Here is a 15963-nt window from a genome sequence, read left to right on the forward strand (position 1 = left end):
CCCAGAACCACTCACTTCATGGCTGCAATGCAACACAGGGGAGGAAGAACAGCTGTCACTCTTATCTCCTTTGAGAGACATCTTGGCAAAAGAGCTCCTTTTTCCAGCAGCACTTAAGTTTCTCCCACCTCACAAACACCACTGGGGAGTCAATCCTTAAACACAAGCCTTTGGGGGACACTTTAAGGTTACAACTACAACTTGATAGTACATGTGTATATCATATAAAATAACACACCAAATATGTTATTATAAAAATACATTTTTATTAAGACTGAAGAACCGATTTTGAAGGAAGGGTGAAGAAATGGCTCAGCAGGGTAAAACTGCTAGGATTTAATAAGAGAACATTATCAATCAGAGAGAGTAAGTTGGACATGCAGTACACATCTATAATAATCTGAACACTGGAGTGACAGAGGCAAGAGGATCTCAAGTGTTAGGCCAGGCTGGGACACAGAGACCTTAAAAAGCAAACCAAAGACTAAGAACTTTAAATTATAAAGAGGCCTGGAGAGGCAGCTCAGCAGAGGCTCCCAGGTCCTACAGTGGACAGCTACAACCACCTGCCGCTCCAGCTCTAAGCAGGTCTGACCCTCCACAAGCGCCTACACACAGGGAGCACTCCCGCCCCACACACCTAAAAATCTTAAGAAACATCAGCTAAGGGGCTGGAGACGGTTCAGTTTTTAAGAGCATGGACTGCTCTTCCAAGGGACCAGGGTTCAGTTCCTGGCACCCACCTCAAGTAGCTAACTCCAGCTCCAGGGGATAGAACTCTGACTTCCAAAGGCACTTGCACACACATTCACATAATCACAGAACAGACAAGGCACACACACACACACACCACGTAAAAACAAGATTATAAGCAACATTTACTCATGTAACACGTATATTTATGCACCATCACGTGCTATGTGATGAGCACAGAGGCAATGCATTAGTTAGTCATAATTAATAACGATAGTTTAAGTGTGAAGAATAACATTGAGAAATATCATGGCAGGTGAGATGCTCTGAATGACAATGGCCCCCAAGGCTCATATATTTGAATGCTTGGCCATCAGGGAGTGGCAGTATTTGAGGATTAGGAGGTGTGGCCTTGCTGGAGGAAGTGAGTCACAAGGGTGGGGGTGGGGTGAACTTTTGAAGTTCAAATCCCACACCTGACTGAGCAACATCTCTCCCTCTCTCTACCTGTGGATCAGGATGTAGCTCTCAGGTATTGTTTCAACACCATGCTCTCTGCCATGATGATAATGAGATAAGTGTCCATAATTGTAAGCAAGCCCCAGCTAGATGCTTTCTTTTATAGGAATTGCCTTGGCCATTGTTACCTCTCCACAGCAACAGGACAGTGACTAAGACAGCAAGTGACCATGAGGTAGCACTGGGAGGAAGGCCACATTATTTCACCCTGGAGGACCAGGGAGGGCTACGTGAACTGAGAACGCATGATAGGAAGGAGGCTGCCACTTGAGGATCTGGCAAAAGGCTCGTTCACACGCAGAAGGAATCAGAGATGGGACAAAAGGCGGTCTCCTGGGCTGCTGCCAACGAGTGAGAGGAGGCTGAAGAAGCCTCATGATCTGACCACAAAGTTCTGAGGGTTGGATCATGTATGACCTTGCAAATTCTTAAAATTAAAGATAAATCAATTTACTTAATGCAAGAATCTTGCTATGTAGCCCAGGTTGTCGTCATACTCACGGCTCTATATACATACATACATACACACAGTGCATCATACTGGCTTCTATGTACAAGAGCCCAGTGCTCAATCTGTTGTACTGCTGTCACAATTATAGATTAATTTACAAGCAAATGCCATATATTATCATTGTATAACTAGCTCTGTGAATTATGTAGTTGTTCCTGAGTCTGTACTTAGAAATAAAAACTATAGCTTACTTAGTATTACAGAAGGATTTTAGGGTGGGTTTAAGTATGCTAAAATGACAGGCATCCATCCAAATAGGACAGTCAAGGGCTGTCCTCAACCTTCCTAATGCTAAGAGCCTTTAATACAGTTCCTTGTGTTGTGGTGACCCCTAATACTATTTCGTTGCTATTCATAACTGTAATGTAAATATCTGATATGCAGGGTATTTGATATGCAATTTCTTTGACCCACAGGTTGAGAATCACTGGTCAAGGGGAACGCTACACACATGAATATGAAACTCAGGAGACTAGTCTCAGGAGGAGAGGACACAAACATGTTGGAGTTTCTACACATGTATATAATACACACATGTATACATACATATATACATATGTATCTATATACTGATATATTTTAAATGGATAAAATGTAGGATGTAAAGAGTTACAGAGATAAGTAGACCCCCAAAAGGAAGACTAAAGTGTCTAGAGAAATAGTGAACGGTTAAGAGTATTGATTTCTCTTCCAGAGGACTGCGGTCCTATTCCTAGCACCCATATGGTTAAGTCATATGGGTCTTAATCCATATGGTTAAGACTGTCTGTAAACTACAGTTCCAGGGGATCTGATGCCCTCTCCTGGCCTCTAAGGGCACTGCATGCATGTGGTGCAGGCAAACACATTAAATAAAACTAAATCTTAAAAAAGATTTTGATTAAGAGTACTTGTTGCTCTTACAGAGCACCTGGGTTCAACTCAACTCCCAGCTTCCATGGTAGCTTACAACCATCCCCAGTTCCAGGAGATCCAATGCTCTCTTCTGGTTTTCACAGGACATGGTACACACACACACACACACACACACACACACACACACACACACACACACACACCCCACCCATTAAATATATATATATATTCAAAAAGACTCAAGTTAGTAACTGAATGAGGGGGGTATGCCAAGGATAAAGCCCTAGAAGAGTCTAGAAAATTCCTGTATAGTAAAGGACGCTCACCAGGGACTACCATCAGATGGAATCTAGCCTTCAGCCCAGCACCGACATATTCTACAGTCAGATTTACTCATGGGCTGCCTTTATGTGCTCCTTCATTGTCTCAGGATGGCTTACAAAGTACCACTCCTACTGCTTTGCCTGACTGTGCCCTGCCTGGACTCCCCCCCCCCCTCCGACAGCTTTCCTCTCTGACTTTACTGCATCAGTGGATTTATGAACTCTACTCTTTACTGCCTATTCCAACCTCTTATACAGCATAAAGCAGGACACTACATCAGTTTAATCTAATTTCCAAAAGCAGTATCTCTGGTTGGTTTTTAAATGTCCCATGGCTTAGTATTCTTAAATACTTAGCAAATACCTGTTGACCAACGAGTAATAAATGATGCTTGGGAACTATGAAGTATGGGGAAGTAATAGAAGTATGTAAGTCAATGTGACATGCCATAACGTAAGAAGAAATGACTCATAATGACACCCAGGAGATTCTAATTGGTTAAACCCAAGTCTCATGACTTTTATCCCTTCTTCTATTCAGCAAATCCTTTAGACCTATTAGCTGTCAGACACATTTCTGATGACTATCTATCTTTACTAGAAATACAACAATGAGTATCTTCACAATGACGACTATTTCATCAAAATCACTAAAGCGTTCCAGATTTGACAACGATAAAACAATGCATAAAGTGACTTGTTCTACCTCTCTCCTGATAATATATATAGCTCTAACTTCAGTTATGATATCAAACTTCATTTAAAGTTGCAAGATCAGAAACTGAGTAAAAATTCCAAATGGAAATAATTATATATCTTATATTACTATTTTTACTATATTTACTTGGTAATCTATCAGTCATTGTACTAATGTTATTGGTTTAAGTTCTGAGGACTTTAGAGAGGAAGGAGTGTGCAAGCTTCCTTCTTTTTTCCTAGCATACTAGACAGTATTTTGAAACCATCAGATCTAGAGAGGTAATCTGTCAGTCAACAGTCCCGGATCCCATTTGATACTGGTTCAAATTCAGCCTTGCCATTTACAAACTGTGAGCCTAACTTCTCCGCAACTCAGTTTTCTCACTTGCGAAAGTGGAAACAAGTTTTCCAAGAGGGCAGTAAATGAAAAGAACGGATTCAGGCAACAGGAAGCCATTTATGAGTGATCTGCCATGCAGGCTGACCTTCTTTCTGCTTAAGTCATTTGGGGAATAACAAAGTGCAAAGACTGAGCTCTGATCATCTCAAAGTATAAGTTAACTTCATCCCACTGGTAAGTTAAAGACTTGACTGACAACATTGGTGTTCCTGACTCACCTTAGTGACTAGGATCTCCACTAATTCACAAAGGAGCACATGACATCTTTTCTCAGCCTGAAAAGTTTCGGGGAATTATAGTCCAAAGGATAAAAATATTAGTGCCTACAAGGACCAGGAGAAGCACACCAGACTTTATGTAATCCACAAAGAAAGCAGGACACATACTATAGGTCTGCAGTGTAGCTCCTTCCCTTGGTTTGCCCATTTTGCAGTGAGGTGCCACATGGAAGCCATATTCACATTAATTCCTGTGACCATTTCCTTCTTTAAATACACCTGCAAATAACCACAATTCTCTAACACAAAACAACAACTTTCCAGAAATAAACTCCTTAATCTGATCTGTAGCAACACCAGCTGGACTGGTTACAAACAGTACGGTTCCACCTATGGGAACGTGGTCACCTCTGGAGGCCACCTTCAGTTTTAAGTCTTTAGAGAATAGATTTCCAACAAATACATCAGGGCCAGCACTGCTCAACAGTTCAGAGGCAGAGATGGTTGTCCTGGTGACAAATCTTCCAGCAAACTAAAACCAATTAGGTTTTTGCCTGGGGCCAAACTATATATAAATGGTGAAACTCCGGTGACTTCTCTTCCTTCCAGGGAAAACTGCCCACTCAAATTCCTTGAGAAGGGATTTCAACACTCAGTAATAGGAGGTTTAAAATCAAGTGCTCAGTTCGACTGGATGCATTCAGAATTGACAGAATAAAAAGATCAGAACAAGATAAAAAGTCAGTGTCTAAATATAGATATTGCTAAGAAGGAAGGCGAAGAAGGAGATGGCCAGATAGTAAAGACAATCATTCTACTGAGTTTTGCCTCAGCTTAGTCCCATTGCCTTTCAGCTGCGGTGAACAAAGACAGACTTATACGAAGGGGTTTTCATTCTGCAAAGCTGTGAGGCTCTGGGAAACCACCACATGGAACGACGCTGCCCAGAATTTAGCACTTTCACTGAAAATGCAGACAAAGGCCTTTAAACATACCATTCTGTATATTCGTCAGTCAATGTACAACTAGAAACTTTTCACTTTCAAAACCTTTGCTAGTGTTCACCAGATGAATGAGAAACAGCTCCTGAACACAAAGAGCTCCCAGTCTGAGAGAGACAACAGTAACAGAAGTAAAATAAAAAGCAAAATGTGGCTAAGAGGTAATTAGGGGACACGCAGCAAGAACTGGGAAGGTGGTGTCTGCTCTGTGTGGGGCAGTTGTCAAGCAACTCTGACCTCTGTGCTGCATGTGAAGGAACAGAGTCTGGTAAGCAGAAAACAACTGAGGACCACGGAGAGCAGGTCAGGAAAGTACACGATGCATATGGGAGCAGAAAGGACTGGTCTTGATCCAGCGCACACTTGGCCAGAATGGCAGCAAGAAGGGGCCAGAACACAGAGGCTCTTTCTGTTCTCTGGCGTTTAAAAAAACCTTTGATTCTAAAAGACTTGTACTCCCACATTAAAACAACAACAACAACAACAACAAAACCCCAAGCCCAAAACCACACATCTGGGTTCCACAAGAGAGGAAACACATTTGGTACCAGAAGAGGAACAAAACAAAACAAACAAAAGAAAACAAAACAACACCAAAAAAAATACCCGAGTGTGGGAGTTTAAAAGACCAGAGATGCTCAGGGCGAAACAGCGCTTACATGCAAAAAGACACTGATGACTCGAAAGAAGATAATCACTTATGTAAAACCCCAGTCTGTTGTTTAGGTCATGAGCTCACGTTTTAAGATATTTTCCTAGTAGTGTCTATACTCACTTGGAAGCTGTCACCTTATAACAGAAGCAAATCTCCCGGAGCAGTCTGCAGCAGTGAACTGCTGAGGGCTATATACACTTGTGAGAAAGTGGAATAAAAGGCTTGTCTGCAGAACCTGAAGTTGTGCTGCGTGTTAATCCCCATGTCCCTCGCTCAGAAGAACGACAGTTGCCGTGCTGGCGCGGCAAATTTTAAAAAGCAGTTATTAAAAAAGCAGCCCCTGGGAATGGGGACTGAGCATCTTTCAGAGCGAGGATAGCCATTCTTGCATGGTTAAGAACCATAAGGTTAATAGTGAACCTTGCAATTACAGAATATTCACACCAAAAAAATATGCCACTGTCCCACTTTTCACACATGATAAAGTTAAATTTTTTTAAAAAAATTATTTGAATGATAAATTATATGGCAAACTTAAATTCACCTTGCACGTATGTGTACATATGTATGATCACCATTCTAAATAAAACCATAAATCAAAAGTATATAAATACCTTAAGATTTATTTATTTATTTTATATATGTACGCTAAAGTGTATAAACATGTAGGCACCTGTGTAGGCCTAAAGAAGGCACCACAAGATCGCCTGGAACTGTAGTTATTTGCAGCAAGATGGTCAAAGATATTTTTATTGGCTGTCCTGAACTCGCTCTGTAGACCAGGTTGGCCTCGAACTCACAGAGATCCACTTGCCCCTGCCTCCTAAAAGCTAGGATTAAAGATGTGTGCCGCCACCCCCTGGCCCCCATCTAGGGTCTTTTTTTTTTTTTTCGAGACAGGGTTTCTCTGTGGTTTTGGAGCCTGTCCTGGAACTAGCTCTTGTAGACCAGGCTGGTCTCGAACTCACAGAGATCCGCCTGCCTCTGCCTCCCGAGTGCTGGGATTAAAGGCGTGCGCCACCACCGCCCGGCTCAGAGTCTCAGGTTTTAAGGCCAGCAAACAAAGCTAGTAACAGGTGGTGTCTACTTTCTACACTGTCGAGTGCCCATCCAGATTCATGCACAAGTTTTCTGTGTGGTGGAATCAGATGAAAGGAAATGACAGCAGGCTCGTCTCTCTTGGCTTGAATTTCATTTGTTAAAGGGTTTCAATATTCCTAAGGTTTACATAATACTAGTCCCATTTCAACCTCTATCTTTATCTAAATAAATGACAGGATCTTACTAATTTATATTTAATGAATATGTAATTTTCATAACTGACCAATTTATCAGTCAAAATTCAATAACAAAGAGCTATAATAAGAACTGATTCCTAAAATCAAATTCTCTTAAAATACAACTGAGTACCCTTAAAGAACACTGTTTATAAATACATCATTTATAAAACACTTTGTAATATAGCCACTTATGCTACTAAGAGCATGTAGCTCAAGCACTGTTCACTAAAACATAATACAGTAAAAACTCACTAACTAGATTTTAAAATTACTGATTTACATCAAAGAAAGAAAGGTCTTTGATAAAAAGTTTAGTCAGCTAGCCATGGTGGTGACACATGCCTGTAATCCTAGCACTGGTAGAGGCAGAACTGAGATGCCTGAACTATGCAGCAAGATCCTGTCTTAGAAAGAAAGAAAGAAAGAAAGAAAGAAAGAAAGAAAGAAAGAAAGAAAGAAAGAAAGAAAGAAAGAAAGAAGGAAGGAAGACAGGCGTTTGAGGTGTGGTGTGTGTGGGGGTGTTGTGATATGATGTTATGATCTTTTATTTTTTTTTTTATTTTTTTTTAATATTTATTTATTTATTATGTATACAATATTCTTTCTGTGTGTATGTCTGAAGGCCAGAAGAGGGCACCAGATCTCATTACAGATGGTTGTGAGCCACCATGTGGTTGCTGGGAATTGAACTCAGGACCTTTGGAAGAGCAGGCAATGCTCTTAACCCCTGAGCCATCTCTCCAGCCCTGTTATGATCTTTTAATTCTTTTCTTTTTTTGGGAGGCCTACCACCCAGCTCCGAAATAAATAACACATGAAAGCTTATTCTAAGTTATGAATGCCTGGTCTTAGCTTGGCTTGTTTCTTGCCAGCTTTTCTCAACTTTAAATTATCCCAACTACCTTTTGCCTCTGGGCTTTTATCTTTCTATTTCTGTATACCTTTTTTACTTCTTTCTCCATGGCTTGCTGTGTAGCTGGGTGGCTGACCCCTGATATTCTCCTCTCTTTGTTCTTTTGTTCTTTCTCTTCCTCATTTCTCCTTCTATTTATCTTCTCTGCCTGCCAGCCCTGTCTATCCTTGCTCCTGCCTCGCTATTGGCCATTCAGCTCTTTATTAGACCATCAGGTGTTTTAGACAGACAAAGAATCACAGCTTCACAGAGCTAAACAAATGCAGCATAAGCAAAAGCAACACACCTTAAAATAATACTATTCCCCAACAGGGTGTATTTTCTACAAATGGAAAACTAACTTTTTTTTTTTTGTAAACTATACATGCACACAGTAGCATTAGGGAGTGAAAAACTGGATTCACATGCTAAGTAAGTAAGTACTCTAATCCTGTTTTTTAATTAAAATATATGGGCACGTGTGTATGTGTGTGTGTGTGTGTGTGTGTGTGTGCACATGAGTGCAGGTGGAGCCAAACTCAGGTCCTCTGGGGGAGCAGTAGACGCTCTTAACCACTAAGGCATCTCTTCAGTCAATCTTTTATTTTTCAAGCATTACAAACTTAAATTCTACCTTTATCTAAATAAACAGCACAACCTTATTAGCTTATTATTTGATGGATATATAATCGTCATAATTGAAAACTTATCAATCAAAATTTCATAAGGCTATAACAAGAACTTATTACTAAAATAAAATTCTTAAAGTGTTTATATAATTTTTTAATATTTATTTATTTAGTATACAACATTCTGCCTCTATGTATTCCCGCACGCCAAAAGAGGGTGCCAGATCTCATTACAGATGGTTGTGAGCCACCATGTGGTTGCTGGGAATCGGACTCAGGACCTCTGGAAGAGCAGCCAGCGCTCTTAACCACTGAGCCATCTCTCCAGCCCCAAAATAATTTGCAATCACATGCTCCTGTTCAACAGTGTGTGTGTACAAGCACACACTTAATACACACACACATACATATGTCTAAAACTGAAAAAGTCCAGACTTTAAGAACGGCATGGAGTAAAGGAAAAGCTGGGTGTCAATGATTCCCATGTTTCTGTATGTCATTTTGACAATTTTTCCACTTTAATCCACTTTACGCCTACACATATGGTTGGTTATTTGTTATTCAGAATACACTATTCAACAAACCACAAATACAAAAATAGAAAAGAAAATAGGGAGCAAGCAAGGAAAGGAAGGATAATGCAGTCCCTGCTATCACGATTACCAGAATGTTACAGAAGATGAAACTTCTGAGGACAAGAGAAAACAAGGCATAGACAGACACTTACACACATCATAAAATAAGTATGTGGCAACGGGAACTGTGAAGAGATTTTGCTGAAGAGTGCAACACATGGGCTGGTTATAAAAGTGCAGAGGCAAAGACACTGTAGGTAGAGAGTGTGGCATGTATGTAACAAAGGCATAAGATAGGAGAACCCCGGGCATATCTGGAATATCAATCTCGAGTGTTATCCAAGCATGTCTATATAGAGGAACAGCTGACAACGAAGCCAGAAAGTGAGACAAGAGCCAGATCATCAAAACACAGGAATGGCACTAAGGAGAGCGTACTCAAGGATGCCTGAAGAAACCCGATCCTATGTGTGATACTGAGCTGTGGGATATCCACTTGCCAATTCAGCTCCCAAACACTTCTGCTTCAATGTCGCCTGTATCTGTCTTTCCATTTCTCCTTTCAAAGCACCAGCACACTTCCCTTCTCACTGCTACAACATGACATAACCATATTCTTACAGAAGCAGGTGCATGTGTGTTTTCAGATTCAAAGACTGTAAACTCTAAAGCAAGAACAGCATCTTTTGAGTTAAGAACACACCGAGCTTTTAAGAGTCCAAGAATAAGAACACAGAAATGCAGATTCCAGAAATAAGAATGTAGAAATAAAGAAATATAAAGCTGTAAACCTAAGGGAATGAGAGTAGTCTATCAACAGCTTTCTCAGCAGCTTAAGGATTAACTATTAACAGTGGGTTACACTGCTGTACAACCCATAGCTCTGTCTGCGAGGCTGAAGCGGCTCTCTGCAAACTTAGGCTGGCTCTGTAAACTGAGGGTCAGCTTTCAGACACCCCGCTTGGCCACTCATGACCAGCAATTGATGTGAGCTAACTTTCAAATGATGGGGTGTACATGACTTTTGACTTTTTTTTTTTTTTTGGTTTTTCGAGACAGGGTTTCTCTGTGGCTTTGGAGCCTGTCCTGGAACTAGCTCTGTAGACCAGGCTGGCCTCAAACTCACAGATATCCGCCTGCCTCTGCCTCCCGAGTGCTGGGATTAAAGGCGTGCGCCACCACTGCCCGGCTGACTTTTTGGTTTTATACTGCCCCATAAACACCATCAGCAAATACCAGAGAGAAACAATAGGCTAAATACGAACACTAGTTTATCTGAGAAAACCCTGCCAATGGCAACTGCAAAGAAGGGCACCTCAAGATTGTGAAAATTCCGTTGTTATCGCCTAATCCTTCCTGTAAAAAGGGAGAGTTCGAAAGCTGTCCTTTGCCAGCCTTACAAGTTCATCTCTGGCTGTGCTCTCTGCTAGCTGATAAGCTTTTTGTCCCCATGGGGATTTATTTGTTTAATTTTTAATTTTTTTTTCTGGAATAAAGCTTGATTCTGCTTTATTAGATTTTGGTGGTCTGTCCCAGTCTTTGTGCGACCCCCTCCAACCCCAGCCCCAAGGACCCAACAAGTACCTTGGTGATCAAAGCACACACCCAACACTAAGTCACTGTAATATAAGAAACACAGCTTACAATCTATATATTCTTGCTGTTTTCAAAGTTTAATCACTGGTACTGCCCTTGCATCGCTAAGTACTTTTGCTTTAAATCTTTTTGGTAAACTGTCAACTAGGACTTACATTAAGATGGGTATGGAAATTACAAATCCTCCAGTCTCTCCTCTTCCGTGGGCCTGTTACTTCCTGTGTGATCCACATGACAGAATGGAGCCGATCTGACAGTCATGGTGGGACACACACACATCCAGGCCCCAGAGCCATCTCCAGCTAGAGAAATCAGTCATCTCACAACCCCTCAAGTTTGAGTGCACTCAGTCCCAGACTCTGCCTCAGAATAGCCCCCAAACATAGCTTTTCGCCTCCCTGCTGAAGCAGACTCTGTGTCTGGGCATCTCTTCAGCCTCTAGTTTCCTTCCCTTTTTCTTGTCTTTAGCCTATGGACAGAATGATCTGGTTAAGATACAAATCTCTTCATGTTCTAACCAGTAAAAAAGACAAACTCTTTGGTACCTTCCAAAATGACATGCAAAAAACTTTCAAGCCCATTTTTTTTGTCTTTCTTACCAAGTATTTACTGACTGTTTACTGTGTGGCATGAAATATTCTAAATGTGTGAGAAAAAAATTAAACAAACATGCACCAAATCTAAAGTCAAAAAACTAGTAAAACCCCTGTTCTCATGAGAGCTTTAACTGCCGTAGAGAGAAGTTAGGGTAAAGCTAGGTAATGTTACAGTCCAGGAGGGGAGATATGAAAGAAGAAATGCAACGAAGAGAACAGGCGTAGAGAATTATGGCAGGGTGGTCAAGGTGGGCCTTAATCAAAGGTGTATGTGAGAGGACAGCTGAAAACCACTGCACAGAGGGCCCAGAGAGTTCTCACTGACCATTAAGGGGATTGGGTAACTGATGCAAAATAGGACGGAAGGGGCCGAGACAAGGATGGAGAGAAGGCAGTGACCATGGAGGCTTCTACTGACCGTTACAAAGACTTGAATTTGATTCTGAGTAAGACAGGAAGTAGCTGAGACACCAGGAGCAAAGGAACCTGCAGAGAACTGGCTACTGTGCCGAGGAGACGAGGGTGGGAAGCTGGACTCTGGTGGATGGCAAGCGAATGCAATAATGGAGGTGAGAAAATGTGGCCGCTTCTGTGGTTTGTTTAAGGCAAGCTCGCTGAAGGCACGGCTGGAATACAGAAACAAGAATTCTGAAGATACAAACTGTAAGACTTTCTGAGACATTGGCTGTGGGGTGGAAGGTTTTTGGAACGCTGGTGATTCTGAGGTTCTTTTCATTTTTTTGTTTTTTTTTGACACAAGGTTTCTCTGTAGCTTTGAAGCCTGTCCTGGAACTAGCTCTTGTAGACCAGACTGGCCTCGAACTCAGAGATCCACCAGCCTCTGCCTCCCGAGTGCTGGGATTAAAGGTGTGTACCACCACCGCCCGGCTGATTCTGAGGTTCTAAGGGAGAGATCTGGAGTTGTTGCTAACATATTGGACAAATAATAGATAATACATGAGTGTGTGCAGCGCTCATGACACAAAGGTAGCTGTCATTGTACGTAAGTTCCACATCTAGGTTTAGAGACTATACAATTCTTATTTTTATGTCAGGCCCTCTATTCTGAAGGTTCTTCCTACTCTTATCTTTCGCTATTTAGTCAAAATAATCTCAGCTTTCAAAACTGATGTCATCTACTCTGTGACTACATGATCAGCACTTCCTGAATCACTCTGCCTCTTTCCTTCAGTCACTTAAGGCTAAAATATGAATACTTAGCCATATAGTATATTTTTAAAGCTATATAATTTTCATTTTGGTAAAAATAAGGCAGACATTTTGCAAACACAGCAGATGGCCCGTCTGCTCTCATCCACAGATTTAAGTCCTTTAAGTAAAAATAAGGCCACAAAAGAGGTCTCAACAAGTAGTCCAAACCTAATTTTGTATTTTTCAACATTTCCAGTTATCTGAAGATCATTTTTCAAAAAGCCTTTTATTATAGCATAAACTTTATAGGCTGCAAAGAAAGAGTGAACTATCTTCTGACAGTTTTACAAAGGTAATTTTCATTTTGACTGACATTCTTTTACTTACCCCAGGGAGGCATGTGAATTAGGGGAATAATTAGACAAAAGAACAAAACCACATCCAGCCTTTTGCACCAGAAAAAAGCATCTAATGTAATCAAGAAAAGGGGGGAAATTTATAATACAATGTAAACTTAGAGATTCTAAGTTCAACTACGACCTCCCAGGTAAGAATGCTGGACAGCCAGGAGGCAACTTTTTGTACAGAACTTTCTCAAGGTGCAGCACTGCATGGTTACAACCAGCCCGTGGGAAAGTTGCTTAGCAACAGTGTCTATCCCAGGTATGATGGTTTCTCTGGGACCTAAAATGCACCTGGTAGATAGTACGGAATGAATGAATGGGTAGATAGATGAATGGATGGAAGAGCATTTCTCATAAGTGCTGAAATCTATCAAATACTAATCATGAAACTGGTATATAACATTTAAGGGTTTTGAAAAAAAATTGCTGACTCAAAGTCATTGTCTTTAATAGTAATTTTAAAAAGTTAATGCATATTAAAGTTGGGGGAGCTGAAGTATTTAATAATACGCAACCTTATAAAATTCTCAAACGATCAAAAGCAAGATGATACTTTGACAGCTATACTTGCTTCTTCAGACAGTAGTCTGATACACATTCATTGAAGGAAAATTAAAGCCTTTGAAAATAAAGCAGTAGTACAAAGACCTCTAAAACATCCCATTAGAGAATCAAGATTCATGGTGGGGAGGACGGCTTCCTTGGAAAAGCATCTGCCAAGTATGAGGACTTGAGTTTGCTCTCTTGAACCCCAGCAAGGGTGTGAAACTATCCCAGTGCTGGGAGGTGGGAACGGGGAAATAAACCCCAGATACTCAGTTAAAAGCAGCGAGCTCCACAGCAAGTGAGAGCCATGTCACAAAAACTTGATTTGGTTTGGTCTGTAAAACCAAACCAAGTCATCTCTACCAAAAAAAAAAAAAAAAAAAAAAAGACAAAATGGAAGGTACCCAAGAACACTATTCAAGGATGACCTTTGACCCACATAACATATAAACAAATGTCCACACACATGTATGAGTGCATGGACCCGAACTTACATAATGTAAGTACAAGCAGGGAAAAATATCTTAAACTTTGCTTGCAAAATGCATTAGTACACTAGGTTAAGGTAGTTTCAACAGCCAGGTCCTGACGGTTCTCTAAAAACACTCTTGCTACTTGTTTCTTTGTTGTTTTTCAGACAGGGCCTCAATGTGTAGCCCTGGATGGCTTGGAACTCACTATGTAGACCAGCTAGCCTCACTCACAGAGATCTGTTGGGATTAAGAGTGTGTACCATCACACGGAATTTACTACTTGGTTTAGAACTCGAAGAGCTGGAAGCAAACATTACAAACAGAACCACGGTTTGCATGCAGCCAATAAGCAATCTAATGTAAGTATCCTAAGCGCCAAGAAAAATATCAAGAATCAGTTTAAAGTTACAAAACACCAACCTCTTTAATCTCATGTAGTTTTCACTGGCAGCAGGTCGGCATTCCGCTCTCTGTACCACTATTCCTTCCAATGACAGTTTATCTTGAATGGAAAGAGAAAAACTGTATTCAGAGATAACATTCACCATTTCCAAGAGGGCATTTTGACACATAACTAAAACATGATTCATAGAATCCAAGGAAACAATAGGACACTATTAAGTTGATAGCAACTTCACTTATCAGAATACAGAAAACTCATTCTTAGTGAGCTGCAAACTGGAGACTTTCTGGCTTGTTTCTTGAGCTGCACCGCCCCTTGTCAACAGCAACTTTAAGAACACACTCAGACTAAACCAGCCTAAAGGGCATACAATCAAATAAAAAGGTGGATTTCATCTGTAACATAAGTAACTTCTAAAAATACAGTAAGACTAAAGCACTAAATCAAAGATCCCTATATAAAAACACGAATGAGGTTCTAGAACACCCTGTGGGGAGAACAGTCAGCTAAAAAAATACTGTGAAACTCGGCAACTCATTATCTGGTTATACTATGTACTCTGAATCATAAATGATAAACAGTGTGTCAACATGAATCTGTAAACTGAGGAAGGCACATGTCTGCGGTCATAAAACTGGGGAGGAAGATAAGGACGAATACATATTTAGGGTCAGCCTGGGCTACACAACAAGACTATTATAAGTAAACAGTGAATCTACTATGAATATTTGTCTAAACAGAAATGCAATTTTCTTTCGTATAGTGCCCCGACTTAAAACCAAGAGGAACAGAAAGCAAATAAACGTGGGCCTTGCAAGCTCCCTGGCATCAGGCACTGTGGCAGAGTGCAGTTGATAGGCGCTGCCTATGACGTAAGCCTCTCACAGACAGCGGCTTTATGACAACTTGAAAATCTAAGACTATGGTTAGGAACAGCTCCTGGTCAGTCATTTCCATGAGAATTCACCTGACCCCTGAGCAGAGAGTAAGAAAATCCTCTGCCTAAGGAGAAATATGCTGATTCGTCTCTGAAGGATGACTTACTCCGTTCATTCCACTAATGTAAGTGACTACCGTGTAAAGGCAGCATGCAGAATCAAAGACGATTACGATACAGCACTGTCTTCAAGCGGCACACGGAAGCTATGCAAACAGTGAGTGACACACCGTACGTGTGTGGGTGGACTCACACGGAACCCCATTTATACAAATTTATTTATACTAGTGACTTCCCTAGATTTTTGTCTCCAAGATTCAAGGAGTTATATCCTGGGGTCCTAAATACTAATTATGAAACACACCATCTGAATTAAATATTCCCAGAATACCTCAATACAAAAAAATTTTCAGCGGAGGCTAAGAAGTACCTAGAAAGCAAAATGACAAGACCCATACTGACTTCACACTACAGTGTGCAAGGAAGGAAATACTATATAATCAATTCTTTACATTTTAAACCTGAAGTCCCTGTTGCAAGTGAAGTTAGTAAGACTAAACTTTAAATTTTCTCAAAGTAAACACAAATCTTTTATCACGACTGATC

At 40.8% G+C, this 15963-nt stretch overlaps 1 protein-coding gene across 1 annotated transcript in view; it reads right to left on the bottom strand.

The window, feature by feature from the left end:
* The window catches only part of Gtf2f2 (general transcription factor IIF subunit 2), a 118125-nt gene that overhangs the window by 34113 nt on the left and 68049 nt on the right, over nt 1–15963 (bottom strand). Inside the window, exon 5 of the mRNA XM_075949523.1 lies at nt 14438–14519. Within this exon, the coding sequence (XP_075805638.1) occupies nt 14438–14519 (82 nt within the window). The remainder of the gene's footprint in view (nt 1–14437; nt 14520–15963) is intronic.

The sequence above is a fragment of the Microtus pennsylvanicus genome, chromosome 15 (genome assembly GCF_037038515.1).
Source record: "Microtus pennsylvanicus isolate mMicPen1 chromosome 15, mMicPen1.hap1, whole genome shotgun sequence".
Classification (NCBI taxonomy): Eukaryota; Metazoa; Chordata; class Mammalia; order Rodentia; family Cricetidae; genus Microtus; species Microtus pennsylvanicus.